General features: G+C 38.4%; 1 protein-coding gene across 1 annotated transcript in view; it reads right to left on the reverse strand.

The window, feature by feature from the left end:
• The window catches only part of LOC133631901 (fructose-1,6-bisphosphatase 1-like), a 25,502-nt gene extending 2,886 nt beyond the window's left edge, over positions 1–22,616 (reverse strand). The window contains exons 1-6 of the mRNA XM_062024082.1: positions 22,338–22,616; positions 12,953–13,115; positions 12,783–12,875; positions 12,576–12,716; positions 10,098–10,235; positions 9,704–9,823 (exon numbers count right to left, since the gene is read on the reverse strand). Coding sequence (XP_061880066.1) covers positions 9,704–9,823; positions 10,098–10,235; positions 12,576–12,716; positions 12,783–12,875; positions 12,953–13,115; positions 22,338–22,507 — 825 coding nt within the window. The 5' untranslated portion in view covers positions 22,508–22,616. The remainder of the gene's footprint in view (positions 1–9,703; positions 9,824–10,097; positions 10,236–12,575; positions 12,717–12,782; positions 12,876–12,952; positions 13,116–22,337) is intronic.
• Positions 22,617–24,941: the final 2,325 nt, after the last annotated feature.

The raw sequence follows: 24,941 nt of genomic DNA on the forward strand, positions 1-24,941 counted from the left end.
CGAGGCTGTCGCCGAGCAACACAAAGTTTCAGCTCCCTCCAAATATTTTCTATTGGATTTAGGTCTGGAGACTGGCTAGACCACTCCAGAACCTTGATATGCTTGGTATGGAGCCACTCCTTGGTTATCCTGGCTGTGTGCTTCATGTTGGAAGACCCAGCCACGACCCATCTTCAATGCTCTGACTGAGGGAAGGAGGTTTTTGGCCAAAATCTCTCAATACATGGCCCTGTTCATCCTCTCCTTAATACAGTGCAGTCGTCCTGTCCACTTTGCTGAAAAGCAACCCCAAAGCATGATGTTTGTTTCCACCCCCATGCTTCACAGTAGGGATGGTGTTCTTTGGATGATACTCATCCTTCTTTTTCCTCCAAACCCGACGAGTGGAGTTTATACCAAGAAGTTCTATTTTAGTCTCATCTGACCACATGACTTTCTCCCATGACTCCTCTGGATCATCCAGATGGCCATTGGCAAACTTCAGACATGGGCTGACTTAAGCAGGGGAACCTTCCGTGCGATGTATGATTTTAAACCACTACGCCTTAGTGTTCTACTGATAGTAGCCTTGGAAACAGTGGTACCAGCTCTCTTCAGGACATTCACCAGCTCCTGCCGTGTAGTTCTGGGCCGATTCCTCACTTTTCTTATCATGAGTGATGCCCCACGAGGAGAGATCTTACATGGAGCCCCAGTCCGAGGTAGATTAGCAGTCATGTTTAGCCTCTTCCATGTTCTAACAATTGCTGCAACAGTTGATCTATTCTCACCAAGCTGCTTCCCAATTGTCCCATAGCCTTTTCCAGCTTTGTGTTGCTCTACAATTTTGTCTCTGGTCTTGCCCATGGTAGCAGTTGGACCTTGACTGACTGTGGGCTGCACAAGTGACTTTAATGAGCTCAAAAGGGGTGGTGGGTGGGTGATTAGTTGTGGGGTAAAGGTGGACTTTTTTTTAAGGTAGACTGACAGCTCTTTGAGAGTCATAATTCTTGCTGATTCTCATGTGTGCAAATACTTATGAACACCCAGTAACATACAAATAAATCATTAAAGGCCTACTGAAACCCACTACTACTGACCACGCAGTCTGATAGTTTATATATTAATGATGAAATCTTAACATTGCAATACATGCCAATACGGCCGGGTTAACTTATAAAGTGCAATTTTAAATTTCCCGCGAAACTTACGCTTGAAAACGTCGCGGTATGATGACGTATGCACGTGACGTCACGAGGTCAAGGGAAGTGTTTGGACCCATACAAATACCTCTGTTTTATTCGACAAAATTCCACAGTATTCTGGACATCTGTGTTGGTGAATCTTTTGCAATTTGTTTAATGGACAATGGAGATTGCAAATAAGAAAGTTGTAGGTGCGATCGATGTATTAGCGGCTGGCTGTAGCAACACCAACACCAGGAGGTTGTGTTGTGTTTTGAGCAGGATAGCAGACGTACTACGGTTAGTACAGCTTTGGCTTCCAAACATTTGATCGCTTGCCCGTACGTGCGTGTCGATATGTGCATGTCACGTACGTAACTTTGGGGAAATATATGTTTCTTGCCGACTCTGATGGCGGCCGGGGTGTCGTCAAAAGCTACAACGCCCGCCGCCGCATCTAAGTTAGCTTCTATTTTTTTTAGCTTCGCCAAGCTGAAAATTATTAACCGTTTATTTACATGTTCATGGTTTAATAGTATTGTTGATCTTCTGTCTATCCTTCCAGTCAGGGTTTTTTTAAATTTAGTTTCTATCTGCATTTGAGACTGATGCTATCACGTTAGCCCCGTAGCTAAGTTAGCTTCTATTTTTTTTAGCTTCGCCAAGCTGAAAATGATTAACCGTGTATTTACATGTTCATGGTTTAATAGTATTGTTGATCTTCTGTCTATCTTTCCAGTCAGGGTTTTTTTTTTATTTAGTTTCTATCTGCATTTGAGACTGATGCTATCACATTAGCCCCGTAGCTAAGTTAGCTTCTATTTTTTTAGCTTCGCCAAGCTGAAAATTATTAACCGTGTATTTACATGTTCATGGTTTAATAGTATTGTTGATCTTCTGTCTATCCTTCCAGTCAGGGTTTTTTTTTCATTTAGTTTCTATCTGCATTTGAGACTGATGCTATCACGTTAGCCCCGTAGCTAAGTTAGCTTCTATTATTTTAGCTTCGCCAAGCTGAAAATTATTAACCTTGTATTTACATGTTCAGTCACTGTGAATGTCCATTTCGCGTTCTCGACTCTCATTTTCAAGAGGATATAGTATCTGAGGTGGTTTAAAATACAAATCCGTGATCCACAATAGAAAAAGGAGAGAGTGTGGAATCCAATGAGCCAGCTTGTACCTAAGTTACGGTCAGAGCGAAAAAAGATACACCCCGCACTACACTGTAGTCCTTCACTCTAAAGTTCTTCATCCACGAATCTTTCATCTTTTCGCTCAAATTAATGGGGTAATCGTCGCTTTCTCGGTCCGAATGTCTCTCGCTCCATTGTAAACAAAGCGGAATTGTGAGGAATCCTTTGTCTTGTGACGTCACGCTACTTCCGGTAGGGGCAAGGGTTGTTTTAATCAGATACCAAAAGTTGAGATCTTTATCGTCGTTCTATACTAAATCCTTTCAGCAAAAATATGGCAATATCGCGAAATGATCAAGTATGACACATAGAATGGATCTGCTATTCCCGTTTAAATAAAAAAAATTCATTTCAGTAGGCCTTTAAAACAAAATCATACAATGTGATATCCGGATTTTTCTTTTTAGATTATGTCTCTAACAGTGGAAATACATCTATGATGAACATTTCACACCTCTCCCTAATTTCTAAGTGGGAGAACTTGCAAAATTGCAGGGTGTGCAAATACTTGTGGACCTCACTGTATGCTCTCGCGTCACATATCCTGCGTCTTGATTGATTAATACAGGGGTGGGCAATTAATTTTTACCGGGGGCCGCATGAGCAACCCGAGCACTGCTGGAGGGCCACATCGACAATATTTCAATTACATTTTGCTCAATATTATTCTTGATGTATACCGTAAGATAAATAATAATAATAATAATTAATAATAATAATAATACTTTCATTTAACCTAACTTAACTTTATACCAAAAGCACTGCTTTGGAAATCATTTGTACCCCTTTCAGAGATCACATTTAGTTCCCCTTAAACATCCTCATGTTGCACAATGAAATGTAAACATAGGATGAAGTGTGCATTCCTGTAACTTTCTTTAGTAACAGCATTCCATGATTAATATAAATAAATTAACATTAATAATAAATGACAGTACAATAAGCACACTGAGGAGTCATAGTGTAACTTTGTGTGGTGTTTGAGTTGTCCGACTTTTTGTGTGGCCATAAACGCACCAGTGGTTTAGTGGTATGCGTGTTGGTGACAGATGGCAAGTTGGTTTTGGCCTGGTTTGTACAGCAGAAAATGACTAATTTTTCGAGATAGGAGTGTTTTACTCATATTTTTGGTGTGGTTATGGCCGAATATAAACAGTTTTGCTCAATAAAGTGATCGATATAATTCCTGGCCTCAAAGCATCTCGATAGACGTTACAATAATTGAACGGTGTTCAATTGAACGGTGTTGACGAACACCGTTAGGGCCGCTTGTTGTCACTGTCACCCAGAGTTGTATTGCAAAATTACACAGAATAAATGTGTTTCTTTTGTTTAGTATTCAGATGGGTTTGATTTGGTGCGCGGCATATATTTGCTGTGCGCAGAGGACGCTTGAGCAGTGCGCAATTGCGCAGGCGCGCACCTTAGTGGGAACGTTGCTTGGCAGTCCATGTCTTGTTGAAAACACGCCATTCGTCATCAACTTTTCTCTTTTTAGCGTCTCAGGTGTAAACCCTGCATCACTTGTCGCTGTGCACCTTCACTCACAGGTTACACACGGACATACGCCCATAAATAACACTTTTCAAAATAAAAGCAGCACAGTTGTATTGCGCGCACGACATAGATGTTTTTTCAACTTTATTTTGTAATTTGTGATTGCAGCTGTTCACATTCACTCACAATTACGCACGCGCATACGTCCACACGGAAGTAATACAAATAACGCTTTTCAAAACAAAAGCAGCACCGTTGTATTGCACACTCGACATAGATACTTTTTAAAATGTATTTTGTAATTTATGATTGGACTCACGCGGGCCGGACAGGGACGCACAAAGGGCCAGATGTGGCCCGCGGGCCGCAGAATGCCCAGGTTTTGATTTATAGCTTGGGGAGCTGACGCCATGACTTGCAATGTTCTTCCAAATCGCTAGAGGGCAGTGTTTTCCTGCATGAGCAACCAGAACTCTTGTTAAAGTTAAGTACCAATGATTTTCACACACACACTAGGTGTGGTGAAATTATTCTCTGCATTTGACCCATCACCCTTGATCACCCCCTGGGAGGTGAGGGGAGCAGTGAGCAGCAGCGGTGGCCGCGCCCGGGAATCATTTTTGGTGATTTAACCCCCAATTCCAACCCTTGATGCTGAGTGCCAAGCAGGGAGGTAATGGGTCCCATTTTTATAGTCTTTGGTATGACTCAGCCGGGGTTTGAACTCACAACCTACCCATCTTAGGACGGACACTCTAACCCAGGGGTCACCAACCTTTTTGAAACCAAGAGCTACTTCTTGGGTACTGATTAATGCGAAGGGCTACCGGTTTGATACACACTTAAATAAATTGCCAGAAATAGCCAATTTGCTCAATTTACCTTTAACTCTGTGTTATTATTAATAATTAATGATATTTACACTTAATTGAACGGTTTAAAAAAGGAGAAAACACGAAAAAAAATGAAAATTAAATTTTGAAACATAGTTTATCTTCAATTTCGACTATTTAAAATTCAAAATTCAACCGAAAAAAAGAAGAGAAAAACTAGCTAATTCAAATCTTTTTGAAAAAATAAAAATAATAATTTATGGAACATCATTAGTAATTTTCCCTGATTAAGATTAATTTTAGAATTTTGATGACATGTTTTAAATAGGTTAAAATCCAATCTACACTTTGTTAGAATATATAACAAATTGGACAAAGCTATATTTCTAACAAAGACCAATCATTATTTCTTCTAAATTTTCCAGAACAAAAATATTAAAAGAAATTCAAAAGACTTTGAAATAAGATTTAAATTTGATTCTACAGATTTTCTAGATTTGCCAGAATAATTTTTTTGAATTTTAATCATAATAAGTTTGAAGAAATATTTCACAAATATTCTTCGTCGAAAAAACAGAAGCTAAAATGAAGAATTAAATTAAAATTAATGTATTATTCTTTACAATAAAAAAAATAAATTTACTTGAACATTGATTTAAATTGTCAGGAAAGAAGAGGAAGGAATTTAAAAGGTAAAAAGGTATATGTGTTTAAAAATCCTAAAATCATTTTTAAGGTTGTATTTTTTCTCTAAAATTGTCTTTCTGAAAGTTATAAGAAGCAAAGTAAAAAAAGTAATGAATTTATTTAAACAAGTGAAGACCAAGTCTTTAAAATATTTTCTTGGATTTTCAAATTCTATTTGAGTTTTGTCTCTCTTAGAATTAAAAATGTCGAGCAAAGCGAGACCAGCTTGCTAGTAAATAAATACAATTTAAAAAATAGAGGCAGCTCACTGGTAAGTGCTGCTATTTGAGCTATTTTTAGAACAGGCCAGCGGGCTACTCATCTGGTCCTTACGGGCTACCTGGTGCCCGCGGGCACCGCGTTGGTGACCCCTGCTCTAACCACCAGGCCACTGAGTGACGAGCTATTAGCTAAATGTGTGTAGTAGGAGTAGTGAACAATGGCGACTGAACTGAACTGAAGCAACAGCCACATGGTTGTTGGAGCCGGAGCTAATCAGTTTGAAAGAACGGTCACTTTTATTGTCCATATTGCGAAGACATTTGCCAAGGTGGGCAGTAAAACCCGAGGAAAAACCCGAAAAGGATGTATTAAAAAAGCCAACCTACCACAGCTATACCGGGCGGTGTAGCTCGGTTGGTAGAGCGGCCGTGCCAGCAACTTGAGGGTTGCAGGTTCGATCCCCGCTTCCGCTATCCTAGTCACTGCCGTTGTGTCCTTGGGCAAGACACTTTACCCACCTGCTCCCAGTGCCACCCACACTGGTTTGAATGTAACTTAGATATTGGGTTTCACTATGTAAAGCGCTTTGAGCCACTTGAGAAAAAGCGCTATATAAATGTAATTCACTTCGCTTCACAGCCGTGCGGTCTGCGTCGGCGCTGATGAGAAGCTAGATTATTTTTTTGGAGGTAAACGTAAAGGTCTGTTGTCACGCAAGCCACAGTACGTGTCATATTTCAGCAATTTGTTTACGACTCAGGGGCTACTATTAGCTTATACTTTGATTATTTATACAACTTTAAATATGATATTATACAGTATTTTCTGGACCATAGGGTGCACCGGATTATTCAGGTCTTTTTTCATTTTATAAGGCGCATTAAAGGGTCCTATTATGATTTTTTTGTGACAAAAATGAAAAACAATTTTTTTGTGGGTGGTCTTATTTACGCGGCTCACCTTCGACAGCGTCTTCTCCCCAACATCTTTGTTGTAGCGGTGTAGCGTGCAAGGACGGGAGTGGAAGAAGTGTCAAAAGATGGCGCTAACTGTTTTAATGACATTCAGACTTTACTTCAATCAATAACGGAGCAGCATGTCCTCATCCGTGGCTCACTAGTGTAACAACAACAACGCCGGAAATGTGTCTCGTGACAAACCGTCCGACCAGAACTCTCTAATAACTAAAGTTCCGTGGGTGAATTATGTAAACTCACTACACTGGTAATTTTTTAACATTTCCAAAGGGAGATATAAGTTAGAACTAGAGATGTCCGATAATATCAGCCTGACGATATTATCGGCCGATAAATGCTTTAGAATGTAATATCGGAAATGATCTGTATCGGTTTCACAAAGTAAAATTAATGACTTTTTAAAACGCCGGTAAAACACGGACGTAGGGCATACTTGCCAACCCTCCCGATTTTCCCGGGAGACTCCCATATTTCAATCGGCAACCATTCTCCCGAATTTCTCCCGATTTCCACCCGGACAACAATAAAGGCACCGCCTTTAGCGTCCTCTACAACAGTGTTTTTCAACTACTGTGCCGCGGCACACTAGTGTGCCGTGAGGTACAGTCTGGTGTGCCGTGGGAGATTATCTAATTTCACATATTTGGGTTAAAAATTTTTTGCAAACCAGTAATTCTAGTCTGCAAATGATGTGTTGTTGTTGAGTGTCTGTGCTGTCTAGAGCTCGGCAGAGTAACCGTGTAATACTCTTCCATATCAGTAGGTGGCAGCCGGTAGCTATTTGCTTTGTAAACGCAGGTAAAAAGATGTCTTATGCTTAAACCAAAAATAAACAAAAGGTGAGTGCCCTTCCGAAATGGCATTGAAACTTAGGGAAGGCTATGCACAACGAAACTAAAACTGAACTGGCTACAAAGTAAAAAAAACCAGAATGCTGGACGACAGCAAAAACTTACTATGGAGCAAAGGCGGCGTCCACAATGTACATCCGACCATGACATGACAATCAACAATGTCCCCACAAAGAAGGATAAAAACAACTGAAATATTCTTGATTGCTGAAACAAAGTATATGCGGGGATTAGCGCTCAAAGGAAGACATTAAACTGCTACACAGGAAAATACCAAAAAAAGAGAAAAAGCTACCAAAATAGGAGCGCAAGACAAGAACTAAAACACTAAACACAGGAAAACAGCAAAAAACTCCAAGTAAGTCACGGCGTGATGTGACAGGTCATGACAGTACACCTACTTTGAGACAAGAGCTATAGTGATGCATGCTTGGGTATGGTTTAAATTCATATCCAACAATTGCGACAATGACTTTTAACTGTCAACTGAGTTTTGTTTTTTTAATGATTTCTGCTAGTGATGTGCCTCCGTATTTTTTCAACGCAAAAAATGTGCCTTGGCTCAAAAAAGGCTGTAAAACACTGATCTACAACCTGTCGTCACGTCCGCCTATCCTCCATACAAACAGCGTGCCGGCCCAGTCACATGATATATGCGGCTTTTACACACACACAAGTAAATGCAAGGCATACTTGATCAATAGCCATACAGGTCACACTGAGGGTGACCGTATAAACAACTTTAACACTGTTACAAATATGCTCCACACTGTGAACCCACACCAAACAAGAATGACAAACACATTTCGGGAGAACATCCGCACCGTAACACAACATAAACACAACAGAACAAATACCCAGAACCCCTTGCAGCACTAACTCTTCCGGGACGCTACAATATACACCCCGCTACCACCAAACCCCGCCCACCTCAACCCCGCCACCCCCCATCTCCCGAATTTGGAGGTCTCAAGGTTGGCAAGAATGCTCTAGTATACTCTGGACTGAAGCTGTGTGCCTTCATTGTTTTTGTAGCTGTTGTTTTGAGGCATGTTTAAAAAAAATAAAAAAAATAATGCACATCGTGAAAGTCAAAGTATAGTATTTCCCATAGTTGTAGTGGGTATCAGGATTACCTCAGGGAGAGCATGTCCCAAATTCCAAGCTGTTTTGAGGCATGTTAAAAAAAATAATGCACTTTGTGACTTCAATAATAAATATGGCAGTGCCATGTTGGCATTTTTTTCCATAACTGGAGTTGAAGTTGTTCTCTTATTTTGGAAAACCTTGTTTTTGATTGATTGATTAATACTTGTATTAGTAGATTGCACAGTACAGTACATATTCCGTACAATTGACCACTAAATGGTAACACCCCAATAAGTTTTTCAACTTGTTAAAGTCGGGGTCCACGTTAATCAATTCATGGTAAAGTTACATTGTTTAATGCATCCAGCGGGGCATCACAACAAAATTAGGCATAATAATGTGTTCATTCCACGACTATATATATTGGTATCGGCTGATATCAGAATCGGTAATCAAGCGTTGGACAATATCGGAATATCGGATATCGGCAAAAAAGCCATTATTGGACTTCTCTAGTTAGAACTTTACACTACTTTATATTAGAAATAGCAACAGCGGAGGATGAATGTCCCATAACAAGAAGATAGATAAAAAAAAAGACGCTTGTTGACTACGGCGTCATCACGGACTACAATGGCGGACGCGCAAACATTTTTAGGACTTATGCAGATCCCAAATACACATCAGCAGGTACCAAAAGGTAAGAAAAGTTGCTTTTGCATAATATTGCAAAACAAAACGCCAGATAATATGTCTGCTAATGGGTGCCATTTATGCGGTCCTTATACACGCACCATAATCGTATGTTAACAATCCATCAAGCGGTCCGGGTTCATAGCTTACCAAAGTCGTACTAAAACATTTTGACACATTTTTGAGCGCCGTGTGTAATGTTCTATATTCTCAACGATAACATTTAAAATTGTGGTGTTGTTTACTGGCATCATCTCGCAGTCTACACGTATCTCTTATGTGTGACTACCATCTACTGGTCACACCTATCATTACACCATGTACCAAATAAAATAGCTCCGAGGTCGGTATCCACAACCAGGATTATTCCGTACATTAGGCGCACCGAGTTATAAGGCGCACTGTCCAGTTTTGTAGAAAATGAAAGGATTTTAAGTGCGACTTATAGTCACAAAAATACGGAATGTAGTTTTACAGTCATTGCGAGAATCTCACCTTTCCTTCCGGGTTCTTTGCATTTCCAGGATATAAAAAGATTCCGCCGTACATTAGTGTCCGGTGGACGTCGGCCACCATGGATCCGATGTAGCGGGCGCCATAGGGCTCGGTGCCGTCCTAGAGTCCAAAGTTAAAAAAGAATGAATCAATGAGCAACATGTGATATGGTCATCGTTGTAGGGGTATGTATGTATACGTATATGTATACCTGCACTCTTTTTCTAATACTACATTATTTGGTGTTTGTATTCAGCTAACATGAAAGACAGACACTCGGATGCAGTGAAGGTTCAGGAAGCTTTAGACAAAAGAAAGTTGTCAAGAGAGTCCCTGGAGAGAATTTCAAAAGGCTACTTCCTGCTTGTTTCCTCAGCAGTGATGTCAACATTACCTGAGGAAACTTCTTCTTCTGCAAATACTCGGTGACGGCCGGCTCAAAGTGTTTGGCGTAGCCCTCATTCAAGCTGTAGATCTTGCCCCGCTTTTTTATCTTCACATCCCGGTCCACCAGGATGAATTCACCAATGGCCTGATGAGCAAAGAGCACAAAGATAGGTCTATGTTTTAGTCACTCTGGTTTTCATCAAAACGTTTTTGAATAGTGTCCAAGATCTGGACCCAGATCTTGATTACATAGTTAGCTTTTTTCCAAATGTAATCCAAATCAGTTTATATCTATTGGCGTTATCAGAATCATCGAAATCTGATTCTACACCAACATTTGTCCACAATTTGAGTGGGGTCAAAATCGTAAATAAATGTCCACACCAAAATTGTTTAAAATTAGTTCACAGTAATTTGATTTACGTCCATATTGTAAAAAGAATCCGGAGCCACACCCCATTAGATTGAAATTTGTTAGCAATTTGAGTTATGTCCATGTTATAAAAACAATCTAGCTCAACACCTAATTTGATCAGAATCAGTTCACAAATTGAGTTACATCCATGTTACAACAAGGATCCGAATCAGCACCAGGTTTGATTCAAATCTGGATCCACAACAGATTTGCTTGAAATCTGTTAACAATTTGAGTCATGTTTACATAGGAAAAATGATCTGGATCCACACAGTACATGTTTAAATCAGTTCACAACAATTTGAGTTATTGTTGCACAAAGGATCTGGATCCACGTCAGATTTATTGAAATCTGTTAACAATATAAGTAATGTCCATGTTGCAAAAACCATGTGAATCTATACTCAATTTGATTGAAATCTTTTAATACATTGTGTTATGTCTATGTTGCAAACAGGTTCGGGATCCACACCAGATTTAATGGAAATCGATTTACAATGTCCATGTTGCAATAAGGATCTGGAGCCACACAATTTGATTAAAAATGGCTTACAATTCAATAATTTTCATGTTGCAAAAAGGACCTGGATCTATGCCAGATTTGATTAAAATCTGTTAACAATATACGTAATGCCCATGTGGCAAAAACTATCTGAATCCACACCAGATGTGATTGAAATCGGTTTACAATTTGATCATTTTTATGTTGCAAAAAAGGATCTGGATCCACGCCATATTCGATTTAAATATGTTAACAATGTAAGTAATGTCAAATTTACAAAAATAATCTGGATCCACACCAGATTTGATTAAAGTCTGTTAACAATATAAGTAATGCCTATGTTGCAAAAATTATCTGAATCCACACCAGATTTGATTGAAATCGGTTTACAATTTGATCATTTTTATGTTGCAAAAAAAGATCTGGATCTACGCCAGAATTGATTAAAGTCTGTTAACAATATAAGTAATGCCCATGTTGCAAAAATTATCTGAATCCACACCAGATGTGATTGAAATCGGTTTACAATTTGATCATTTTTATGTTGCAAAAAAGGATCTGGATCCACGCCATATTCGATTTAAATATGTTAACAATGTAAGTAATGTCAAATTTACAAAAATAATCTGGATCCACACCAGATTTGATTAAAGTCTGTTAACAATATAAGTAATGCCCATGTTGCAAAATGATCTGAATCCACACCAGATTTGATTGAAATCGGTTTACAATTTGATCATTTTTATGGTGCAAAAAAGAATCTGGGTCCACGCCAGATTGTATTTAATTATTTTAACAAAGTAAGTAATGTCAAATTTACAAAAATAATCTGGATCCACACCAGATTTGATTGAAATCGGTTTACAATCTGATCATTTTCATGTTACAAAAGGGATTTATGCACACCAGATTTGATTGAAATCCGTTTACAATCTGATCATTTTCATGTTGCAAAAGGGATTTGGATCCACACCAAATTTGATTAAAAATATCTGTTAGCAATGAGTTAAGTCCATATTTCAGAAACAATCTCGATCCACACCAAATTTGATCAAAATCAGTTTATAACAATTTCCGTTACATCTATGTTAAACAAAAAAGGATCTGTATACACACCAGATTTAATCCAAATCTGTCCATGAGTTAATATACAAATATTAGTAATTTATGAGTAATTTAGAAGTATTACGTATTACAAATTATTGGTCTGGATCAACATCAGGATGACAAAAGTTCTATGAATTATATAAATTTAAAATTTAAATATTTTGAAAACTATTTGAGTTGTTACAGTCAGATCTAAATCTTGATGCACACCAAATGTAATCAACTATTTGATGGTTATACATATAGTTACATATAGTTACAAATTTGCATTTATTGTAGTTTTTGATCCCCGCATAATTTTTTATCAAACTCTATTTTCAGTTATCGTTGGTGTTCCAAAAATGGTGTGAATTTGGATCCAAACTGTATTTGGTCTAAATGGAATCATGACTCATTTGAGTTTGTGTTAGGCTAAAGTAACATTGGCTGCTGTACTGGATCTTGTTAAACTCTGTACTGACCGGGTCCAGCATGAAGCAGTTGACCCCCTGGCCGGTGGAGAGCACCATCATGGTGGCGCTCCCGTAGAGGGCGTAGCCCGCCGCCACCAGGTTCCTGCCGGGCTGCAGGGCGTCCTTCTCGCGCGGCTCGTCGTCTGTGGCCTGCAAGACGTGACGGTGGGCATTACCGTTTTACCATTTAGGACGTTAGAGGAAAGAGTGACGTACCTTCTTATAGATGGCGAAGATGGTTCCGATGGATACCAGACAGTCGATGTTGGAGGAACCATCCAGAGGGTCGAAACATACGATGTACTTGCCCTGAAGGGACGAACTGTGTGGTCAGTTCCAGAAAGTAGTTCCGACAGAACTATGCTTTTAGTTGCGTTTTGGGGTACCCTGGTCTCAGGATCCACAACGATGGCTTTTTCGTTCTCCTCCGACACCAGCAGGCAGGAGGTGAAGGACGCCTTGATCATGTTGATGACCAGGTCGTTGGACAAGATGTCCAACTTCTTCACCTGGTCACCCGTCACGTTGGTGCTGCCCGCGATACCGTAGCTGGTGTAGACACAGAGGACGAGGGACGGTCCGTCAATGAATCGGAAGTCAAGGATGAGGACTCACTGACTGGTACTTGTTAAAGGCCTACTGAAACCCACTACTACCGACCACGCAGTCTGATAGTTTATATATCAATGATGAAATCTTAACATTGCAACACATGCCAATACGGCCGGGTTAACTTATAAAGTGCAATTTTAAATTTCCCGCTAAACTTCCGGTTGAAAACGTCCATGTATGATGACGTATGCGCGTGACGTCACTAGTTAAACGGAAGTATTCGGACACCATTGAATCCAATACAAAAAAGCTCTGTTTTCATCTCAAAATTCCACAGTATTCTGGACATCTGTGTTGGTGAATCTTTTGCAATTTGTTTAATGAACAATGAAGACTGCAAAGAAGAAAGTTGCAGGTGGGATCGGTGTATTAGCGGCTGGCTGTAGCAACACAACCAGGACTTTGACTTGGATAGTAGACGCGCTAGCCGACGCTAGCCGCCGACCACACGGATGATTGGGTGAAGTCCTTCGTCCTTCTGTCGTTCGCTGGAACGCAGGTGAGCACGGGTGTTGATGAGCAGATGAGGGCTGGCTGGCGTAAGTGGAGCGCTAATGTTTTTATCATAGCTCTGTGAGGTCCCGTTGCTAAGTTAGCTTCAATGGTGTCGTTAGCAACAGCATTGTTAAGCTTCGCCAAGCTGGAAAGCATTAACCGTGTATTTACATGTCCATGGTTTAATAGTATTGTTGATTTTCTGTCTATCCTTCCGGTCAGGGGTTTATTTCTTTTGTTTCTATCTGCATTTAAGCACGATGCTATCACGTTAGCTCCGTAGCTAAAGTGCTTCACAGATGTATTGTCATGGAGATAAAAGTCACTGTGAATGTCCATTTCGCGTTCTCGACTCTCATTTTCAAGAGGATATAGTATCCGAGGTGGTTTAAATACAAATCCGTAACTCACAATAGAAAAATGAGAAAGTGTGGAATCCAATGAGCCAGCTTGTACCTAAGTTACGGTCAGAGCGAAAAAAGATACGTCCTGCACTGCACTCTAATCCTTCGCTCTCACTTTCCTCATCCACGAATCTTTCATCCTGGCTCAAATTAATGGGGTAATCGTCGCTTTCTCGGTCCGAATCGCTCTCGCTGCATTGTAAACAATGGGGAAATGTGAGGAGTCCTCAGCCTGTGACGTCACGCTACTTCCGGTACAGGCAAGGCTTTTTTTTATCAGCGACCAAAAGTTGCGAACTTTATCGTCGATGTTCTCTACTAAATCCTTTCAGCAAAAATATGGCAATATCACGAAATGATCAAGTACGACACCTAGAATGGATCTGCTATCCCGGTTTAAATAAAAAAAATTCATTTCACTAGGCCTTTAAATATCGTTAGTTATCAGTATCCTATATCCTAAAAAACAGCAGATGTCCATAAAACACAAATGACCACTGCAGAGCACGCTTGTTCTCAGTGTATATAAGGAGATTCATTAGCTGGATCAAACTTTACTCATGATTGATGTTTTCAGGAAGTACAGTAGAAGGTAAATGACACCAAGTATGCATGACTCTGCATGTCCTCAAATGAGAGGAAGCCTGGGGTTGAGTAAACCTAAATTCCGTCAATAATGTTTAAAAATGAATCTGCTGATGCCTGCCTATACTGTGTGGGACATCTATCCATTCCTCTACTTAGGCTTATCTGAAAGTCGTGTCGCGGGAGCAGCAGCCTAAGCAGAGAATCCCAGACTTCCCTACTTTGTCCAGATCTTCCCGGGGGATCCCGAGGCATTCCCAGGCCAGCTGGAAGACATAGTTCCGCCAACGTGTCCTGGGTCTTCCTCGTGGTCTCCTACCGGTCGGACGCGCTCTATATTCCTCCCCAGGGAGGCGTTCAGGGGGCAATCTGACCAGATGCCTGAACCCCCTTGATGCTCCTCTCAATGTGGAGGAGCATCTACAACTCTTTAAATAGGGTCCTAAAGTTGACTTTTTTCTTCCATAATATTACCACTTTTGTCTATGAATGAAAGACTATTTGGTAGGATTACAACAATAATTCGACCTTGGCTACATATACTTTCTTTTTTCTAACACTTCAACTTTATTTTTTGTAATGTAATGACTTTTGTCTAAATGTAGGATTCATTTTTTAATATTTCAACTATTTTTTACCTTTTAACATTATGATTTTGTTTTTGTACAGTTTAATTACTACCGGTACTTTTTTTTTCTTTACAATATACATCCGTACCTTTTTCACGGAGCACAACTTTGTTTTCATAATTGACACTATTTTTGTAGTACTTTGTCTTTAACATTAGAGCTCTTTGTCATAATATTGCAACTTTATTCTCATAATATATTCTCGTGTTATGACTTTTCTTGTGTCACAACAGTTTTGCTGTGTTACGACTTTTCCAGAAGATATGACTTTATTCTCGTAATTTTATGTCATGCCTCATCATGTTACAACTTATTTCTTTCTCTAAACAAGCCTTTATCATCATAATCTTGTGAGGTTTTTTTTTCCGTAACATTATGATTTTATTTTTTCCATCAGTACTTTATTCTTGCAACTTACAACTTATTTGTCAGGGAAATATGACAATTGTTTTGCAACATTTACAAAAATAAACAACTTTTTTGTCCTCAATACTACAACGTTAAACACATAACGATTGGTTTCAGGTCATAGCTTTAGACTTGTATCATCATTATTTTCTCCCAAAAATATGACTATTGCGATAATGCTACCCCATTATTCTCGTAACATTACAACGTGTTTCTTGTTACATTTTTATTGTCTCATCGTATCCTGACTTCGTTCTTTCATAATTGCGAATTTTCTCCCTGGGATAACAGCTTTGTTTTCTTAATCTTATGACTTTTTTATCGTAACTTTACGACTTTTTGTTCGCCAATCACTATTTCATTCTTGCAAATTCCATTTTTCTAATAGAAATATGACTCCAACTATATTCTCATATTACAATGTTTTTCTTTACCTCAAAGCATTATATCTGGATCACAACTTTTTTCTGTAAAAAAAATATAACTTTATTGCCATAATGCTACCACATTATTCTCGTAACATTACACCGTGTTTCATGTTAGGCCTTTATTGACTCATCATTCTATGACTTCATTTTTGCAAAATTACAATTTTCGTCTCTTAGATATCGTTATTTTCTTAATCTAAGGACTTTAATATCGTAACTTTACGACTTTTTGTTCACCAATCACCACTTCATTCTTGCAAATTACAACAGTTTTCTCAAAGAGCTTTCTCTTTGTAATACTACACTCATCTTTTGTCCTCATTCTATTAGTTACAAATCCGACATTATTCTCAAATTGCGATGTTTTTAACGTCACAGCTTTAGATCTGGATCACATCTTTTCCCCCCAAAAATATGACTTTATTGCTATAATGCTGCTACATTATTCTCTAAACATTACGTGTTTCATGTTATGCCTTTATTGCCTCATCATATCCTGACTTTATTCTTGCAAATTACAGAATTTCCAAACAGCTTAATTTTCTTAATCTTATGAGTTTATTTCCATAACGTTACGACTTTTTGTTCGCCAATCATCACTTCGTCCTTGCAAATTGCAACATTTTTCTCAAAAAAGTATGACCTTTTTTTGTAATATTACACTTATCTTTTGTCCTCATGATATTACTTACGAGTCCAACTTTATTCATATATTGCGATGTTTTTAATGTCACAGGTTTAGATCTGGTTCACAACATTTTCTAAAAAAATATGACTTTATTGCCATAACGCTGCTACATTATTCTCAAAACATTACGTGTTTCGTGGTATGGCTTTATCGCCTCATCATATCCTGACTTTACTCTTGCAAAATTATGAATTTGCTCTCGGAAAAACAGCTTAATTCTCTTAATCTTACGTGTTTATTTTTATAACATTGCGACTTTTTATTCACCAATCACCACTTCATTCTTACAAATAACTTATTTTTCAAAGAAGTATGACCTTTTTTGTAATATTACACTTATTTATTACTTTATTCTCATTTTGCTGTGTTTTTCACGTCACGGCCTTAGATTTAGACCACAAGATTTTTCTCTCAAATTGACTTTATTGTCATAATTCTGCTACATTATTCTCAAAACATTAAGTATTTCATGGTATGGCTTTATTGTCTCATCATATCCTGACTTAATTCTTGCAAAATTACGAATTTCCTCTCGGAAAAACAGCTTCATTTTCTTACTCTTACCAATAATCACTTCATAATTGCAAATGTTTTTCTTCCTCAAATAAATATGATTTTTTTTTGGAATATTACACTTATCCTTTGTCCTCATATTACTTAGCAGTCCGACCTTTTTCCCATATTCCGATGTTTTTTGCGTCACGGCTTTAGGATTTTGAAACTACTTATTTTTTATTTTATTACTTTCTTCTCATATATTTTTTGTACAACTTTTTTCTCCGAATAATATGACTTTGCCATTATCCTACGAAATTATTTTGTAAGATTACAAAGTGTTTCATGTTACGACTTTATTGTCTCATCATATCCCGACGTTGTCCTTATGATATTACTTACGAGTCCCACTTTATTCATGAATTGCAATGTTTTAACATCACAGCTTTAGATCTGGTTCACAACTTTTTCTAAAAAAATATGACTTTACTGCCACAATGCTGCTACATTATTCTCAAAACATTAAGTGTTTCATGGTATGGCTTTATTGTCTCATCATATCCTGACTTAATTCTTGCATAATTACGAATTTCCTCTCGGAAAAACAGCATCATTTTCTTAGTCTTACGAATTCATTTTCATGACATTACGACTTTTTGTTCACCAATAATCCTTTAATTATTGCAAATGTTTTTCTTCCTCAAATAAATGACATTTTTTGTAATATTACACTGATCCTTTGTCCTCATATTACTTAGCAGTCCGACCTTTTTCCCATATTCCGATGTTTTTCACGTCACAGCTTTAGGATTGTGAAATGACTTATTTTATTTTAAATTGTATTACTTTCTTCTCATATATTTTTTGTACAGCTTTTTTCTCCCAAAAAATACGACTTTGCCATAATCCTACGACATTATTGTATAAGATTACAAAGTGTTTCATGTTACGACTTTATTGTCTCATCATATCCCGACTTTGTCCTCATGATATTACTTATGAGTCCCACTTTATTAATAATTTGCAATGTTTTAACGTCACAGCTTTAGATCTGGTTCACAACTTTTTTTTTTTTTATAAATATGACTTTATTGCCGTAATTCTGCTGCATTATTCTCAAAACATTAAGTGTTCCATTGTATGGCTTTATTGTCTCATCATATCCTGACTTAATTCTTGCAAAATTACGAATTTCCTCTCGGAAAAACAGCGTCATTTTCTTACTCTTACGAGTTCATTTTCCTAACATTACGACTTTTTGTTCACCAATAATCACTTCATTATTGCAAATGTTTTTCTTCCTCAAATAAATATGACCTTTTTTTGTAATATTACACTTATCCTTTGTCCTCATATTACTTACCAGTCTGACCTTTTTCCCATATTCCGATGTTTTTCACGTCACATAGGATTGTGAAACAACTTATTATATTTTAAAATTGTATTACTTTCTTCTCATATATTTTTTGTACAACTTTTTTCTCCCAAAAATACAACTTTGCCATAATCTTACGACAATACTGTGTAAGATTACAAAGTGTTTCATGTTACGACTTTGTCTCATCATATCCCGACTTTGTCCTTATGATATTACAAACGTTTGTACTTACGAGTCCCACTTTATTCATAAATTGTTCAATTCAATGTTTTAACGTCACAGCTTTAGATCTGGTTCACAACTTTTTCTAAAAAAAAATGACTTTATTGCCATAATGCTGCTACTTTATTCTCAAAACATTATGTGTTTCGTGGTGTTTCGTGCCTCATCATATCCTGACAACTGAAAATTACGAATTTCCTTTCGGAAAAACAGCGTAATTTTCTTCATCTTACGAGTTCATTTTCATAACATTACGACTTTTTGTTCACCAATCACCACTTCGTTATTGCAAATGTTTTTCTTCCTCAAATAAATATGACCTTTACTTAGCCTTTCTCCTCATATTACTTACCAGTCTGACCTTTTTCCCATATTCCGATGTTTTTCACGTCACGGCTTTAGGATTGTGAAACAACTTTTTTTAAAAAATGTTTTTATTGATTCTTCTCATATAGTTTTTATACAACTTTTTTCTCCCCCAAAATACGACATTGCCATAATCCTACGACAATATTGTGTAAGATTACAAAGTGTTTCATGTTACGACTTTATTGTCTCATCACATCCCGACTTTGTTCTTACAAAGTTCTATGCGCTCAGAATCTTAAAAATGTATATATAACATTCTTTGTACTTTTATCCTCACTTTAGTCTAGAGGTGTCAAACTCATTTAAAGATCGGAAAAATCTACTCCCAAGTGGACTGGTAAAATCACGGCATGATAACTTAAAAATAAAGACAACTTCAGATGGTTTTCTTTGTTTAAAAAGAAGAACAAGCACATTGTGAAAAATTTACAAATCATAATGTTGTTGGATTTTCTTTTACACTTACATGTCGCGGTTAATAATATTCTATTTTTATTTGTCATTATTTATACTTTCTGAATAAATTATGTGATAGACTGGACTCTCACAATATTACGCTAGATCCACTCGACGTCCATTGCACCGGTCACCCATGGGGGTCCCCACATCTGCGGTCCCCTCCAAGGTTTCTCATTGTCATCCCATTGGGTTGAGTTTTTTTCTTGCCCTGATGTGGGATCCGAGCAGAGGATGTCGTTGTGGCTTGTGCAGCCCTTTGAGACACTCGTGAGTTTTTGAGAACCGGTACCAGTTATCGAGACCACTAGAGTAAAGAAAAAGAGTTGGTTCTTTATTTGAAACCCTGGGAACGAATCCCGTCCCGACAAGAAATGATTGTGTTTGTATGTTCTCTATATCCAACATTATGTATCAGTTTAGTTGATATTTTTTGTAACACGGTTAACGAATGTAGCGCACATTTGTAGTTATTTCCCCACATTTCTGCACAATAACTCAGATATGGTAATACTATAGTAGCGAGCAGTAGAGAATGTGGAGTGATTTGTTAAACCAAATATTGTGTTTTTTTCCCCCATATACAACAACCTATCTGGACTCGATAAGAGAATCGATAAGGAATCAGTTCAATAAGAGGATTCGATAATAGGATTCGATAATAGGATTCGATAATAGGATTCGATAATAGGATTCGATAATAGGCTCGAACTCGATAATTTCTTATCAAACATCATCCCTATGCTGTTCTGAGTGTCGCTGGGTCGGGTTTGGTTTTGGAACTGGATTGCATTGTTATGGTATTGCTGTGTATTGTTTTGTTGGATTGATTAATTAAAAAAATTAATAAAATAAAATTTAAAAATTAAAAAAATCGACTTTTAAAAAATGAGAATCGATACTGAATCGTACAACGTGAGAATGGCGATTTGAATTCGAATCGATTTTTTCCCACACCCCTATTATTTATGTAGTTTGCTTATTTTCCACGACTGGTGCACTAACACCATATATTTAGGGACCGAATGTCCCTTTGGGAAAAAGGACCCTATTGAATTTCAAGCGTTTTATTCTTTCTTTATTATTATACCGCCGCCTCTTTGAGCTGTAATTTGACCCCCTAACATGCTTCAAAACTCACCAAATTGGACACACACATCAGGACTGGCGAAAATTGCGATCTAATCAAAAAACCAAACCCCAAAACTCAAAATTGTGCTCTAGCTAGGAAGAAAACAGACAAAACTGCCTGTAACTCCCACTAGGAATGTCGTAGAGACATGAAACAAAAACCTCTATGTAGGTATCACTTAGACCTAGATTTCATTCACTCACAACCCCCAGCAAAAATCAACAGGAAGTTTGCAATTCCCCCTTCAAAACAAAAGTTGAGTAAAAACAGTCACCTTTTTTCAAACCTTATCTCCTCTGAGTGCGTTTGTCTTGTCGGCTTCAAATTAGCACAGGAGAGAGATTGAACCCGTCTGATTAAAAAGTGATTAAAGAATTTTAATTACTGCTCCGGTTTGGATTTTATGAGCCGTCAAAGTCGGTCCCGTCCATCGCTGCTTGCAATTTTTGAATAAAACAGAGACAAAACTGCTCCTCAGAGGAAAACACAGACAAAACTGCTTGTAACTTCCGGTAGGAACGTCTTAGAGACATGAAACAAAAACTTCTATGTAGTCTCACCTAGACCTACATTTCATAGATTGACACCCTTCAGCAAAAATCAACAGGAAGTTTGCAATCCCGCCTTCAAAACTACATTTTTGTAAAAAACGGTCACCAAACATCAAACATTATCTCCTCTGAGCGCGTTTGTCGTTTCGGCTTCAAACTACTACAGGACAGAGATTGAACCCTTCTGATTGACGGATACTCACAGAGTTTTGATAAGTGCTACGGTTTTGATTTTACGAGCCTTCAAAGAACCGCTGCGCCGATAATGCTGCTGTAATTTTACGAGCCTTAATAGAACCACTGTACCACTGCGCTGATGTCAACAAAAGTATTGGGACACTTAGGACTAACAGTGGACAAAAGTTTTTGGACACTTAGGACTAGCACCTGCCAAATATGCGGGCCCAACCAACGCTGCTTGCAGCTTTAATTTGTTGTTGTTTTTTTACATATGTAGCATAATCTACAAAAATGCAAATAATTGTTATTGTGACATCTAGTGGACACATTTGGAGCAGCAGTTTCTTTCATTCAAAAATGTTTGCACATTTTTATACTTAGCAAACTCATCCCGCGGGCCGGATCCGTACGTTTGACACCCCTGCTTTAGTCTCTCACTCACCCAACTTTTTTCTCCGGAACGCACACAACTTCATCTTAATATTTGTGACGTTCCAACTTGGTGGGGACTTTTCGATGGAGGAGTTACAAGAGTAACCTCCACAGTACTAAACTGAGATTTTTAATTTCTGTTGAAGCATGACGACTGGGCTGCAGGGGTGAGTGGGCGTGGCCTCTCAGGTATGCGCTTCCTGATTGGTGCGAGCTAAACCTGCTCTCCCGCTTCGGTTTGTGCCAACGTGGACGTTCAGGATGGATCATGGGACCCTAATAAGTCAGACTAGTAAGAAATACTTACAGGTGGGCGATGCCGGCTTTGCGCACCGCGCTGGAGATGGCTTTGACGGCCGTGCACAGCGCGTTCAGCAGCCGGCTCAGCTCTCCGGTGCCTTTGGCTTTCCTGCCCTCCTCCATGACGAAGCGGGTCACGGTGACCACGTTGGTGTCGAAGGCCGACTGTTCGGACATGTTGTCGGTGCAGGTCTTGGCTTCGGTGTCCCAGGATGCGCGGAGGAGGTTCCTCTTGTTGTTGTAGGAGGAAGTGCTGCCAGACTTAAATAATGAGCCGAGATGCGGAACTCGAGAGGGTGAAGACCGCGAAGGGCCAATCCAGAGGCGCCGGGGAAAAGAAGGTGTGGCCCCGCAGCCAACGCCGACACACCCCGCCTCTTTTTTTTCCTTCTTTTTGAAACTTTTTCTGTTTGATTGAGCGATAACGTTAAGAGTGTGAGCATGACAAAAGACGCCCGAGTTGACTCTTTGCACAATTCTTTCTTGTGCAATAAACACACTCGAACTTTTTGTGACGGCCACTGCATTAGGTACACCTCCAACTGTATCCATGGGGTTATGCACCACTTTTGGTTGACATGTTTATTATTGTTGGGGTGTTTACAGAGGTGGGGGGAACTATTAGTACTAGTTCATCTATGCAAACCACGACAACTATAATAAAAAATAAAAAATGATATCGATAGCTATGTTATAAAATGGACCAGCCCAGCAGGCACAACATATGTGTCCTTTATCATAGCTACACGTATGACAAAAAACTGTGTGAAAATCAGTGGTATTCAGTTAGGTAAGATGAATTAAATGCACTGACAGTTCATTGCTCCTGCCAACCTTGAGACCTCAGAATTAGGGAGATATTCAAAAGGCCCGCTGGGGGTCATATACATATATATATATATACATATATATATATATGTAGTGTTTGATGAGCATTCCTCAACTTTATCAGTATTTATTGCCACCTTTCCCAACTTCTTTGTCACGTGTTGCTGGCATCAAATTCTAAAGATAATGATTATTTGCAGAAAAAAAAATGTTTATCAGTTTGAACATCAAATATGTTGTCTCTGTAGCATATTCAACTGAATATGGGTTGAAAATGATTTGCAAATCATTGTATTCCGTTTATATTTATATATTGTATAATATATATTAATATATTTATGGGACGGCGTGGCAAAGTTGGTAGAGTGGCCGTGCCAGCAATCGGAGGGTTGCTGGTTACTGGGGTTCAATACCCACCTTCTACCATCCTAGTCACGTCCGTTGTGTCCTTGGGCAAGACACTTCACCCTTGCTCCTGATGGGTGCTGGTTAGTGCCTTGCATGGCAGCTCCCGCCATCAGTGTGTGAATGTGTGTGTGAATGGGTGAATGTGGAAATACTGTCAAAGCGCTTTGAGTACCTTGAAGGTAGAAAAGCGCTATACAAGTATAACCCATTTATCATTTATATATTTACATCTAACACAATTTCCCAACTCATATGGAAACGGGGTTTGTATATACACATATACTGTATATATACACATACAGTATATATACACACACATATGTATATATATATATATATATATATATATATATATATATATATATATATATATATATATATATATATATGTATATATATATATATATATATATATATATATATATATATATATGTATATATATATATATACATACACACACACACAAAAAAAGAAAAAAGAAATACTTGAATTTCAGTGTTCATTTATTTACACATATACACACATAACACTCCTCTACACGTGGTTGTATTTGAAGGTGCAATGCTCCGCAGCCAGTAGCACAGGCCTTGAAGGAGCATAGGTATGGGCAGCACCTGTGAAATTTAATTTGCAGGAAAGGAGTGAGTTAAGGGTTGAATTGTCTATTCTTGTTCTATTCTGTCACTATCTTCCTAAACATGCTGAACACCCTCTCTGATGATGCATTGCTGTGTGGCACGCACAAAAGTGCCTTCATCAAATGCACCGGAGTCTGGAATCTTCCATCTCTCCCGAGCATGTTGTCGAGGGAGAATGCAGTCATCATGTGGATGTGCATATGGTCACAGCGACAAAGAAGTCTCTCACTGCCCTGTGACACATGATCAGATCAAAAATTACAGCCATTGTATGGGATATCAGTTAGTTAGCTATCAGGAGGTAAGCTGATTTGGATAACACAATATTCATAATGTTTACTTGATCATTATTGGGACAGAGGAGGAAAGTTCATCCATGTTGTCCTCCAAGAGGCTTTGTGCAGCTGCTCCAAGAAAGAGTTCGCTGTCTGGCAACTGTAGGCTGGCATCCTTGAACGTGATGTCCTTCAGTGGGACATCAGCAATAAGGCTGGCAGGGAGAAATCTTCCCATTAATCTTCTCACCAGGCTGGTCATCTCCTGGTGCAGCCTATGAACCATCACTCCTTCAGCCTAGAAACACATGATGGATTATCAGTTATAACAAATGATGATAACAGCATTATTTATTATCATAATTATTTAAGTTTATCTTTTGATAGGCTGGCTGACCTGAAACATAACATTGAACTCTGCCAGTGGTTTCAGAGCCTGGGAGAGGAAGAGGAAGAAGAAC

This window comes from Entelurus aequoreus, linkage group LG17 (assembly GCF_033978785.1).
Source record: "Entelurus aequoreus isolate RoL-2023_Sb linkage group LG17, RoL_Eaeq_v1.1, whole genome shotgun sequence".
Classification (NCBI taxonomy): domain Eukaryota; kingdom Metazoa; phylum Chordata; class Actinopteri; order Syngnathiformes; family Syngnathidae; genus Entelurus; species Entelurus aequoreus.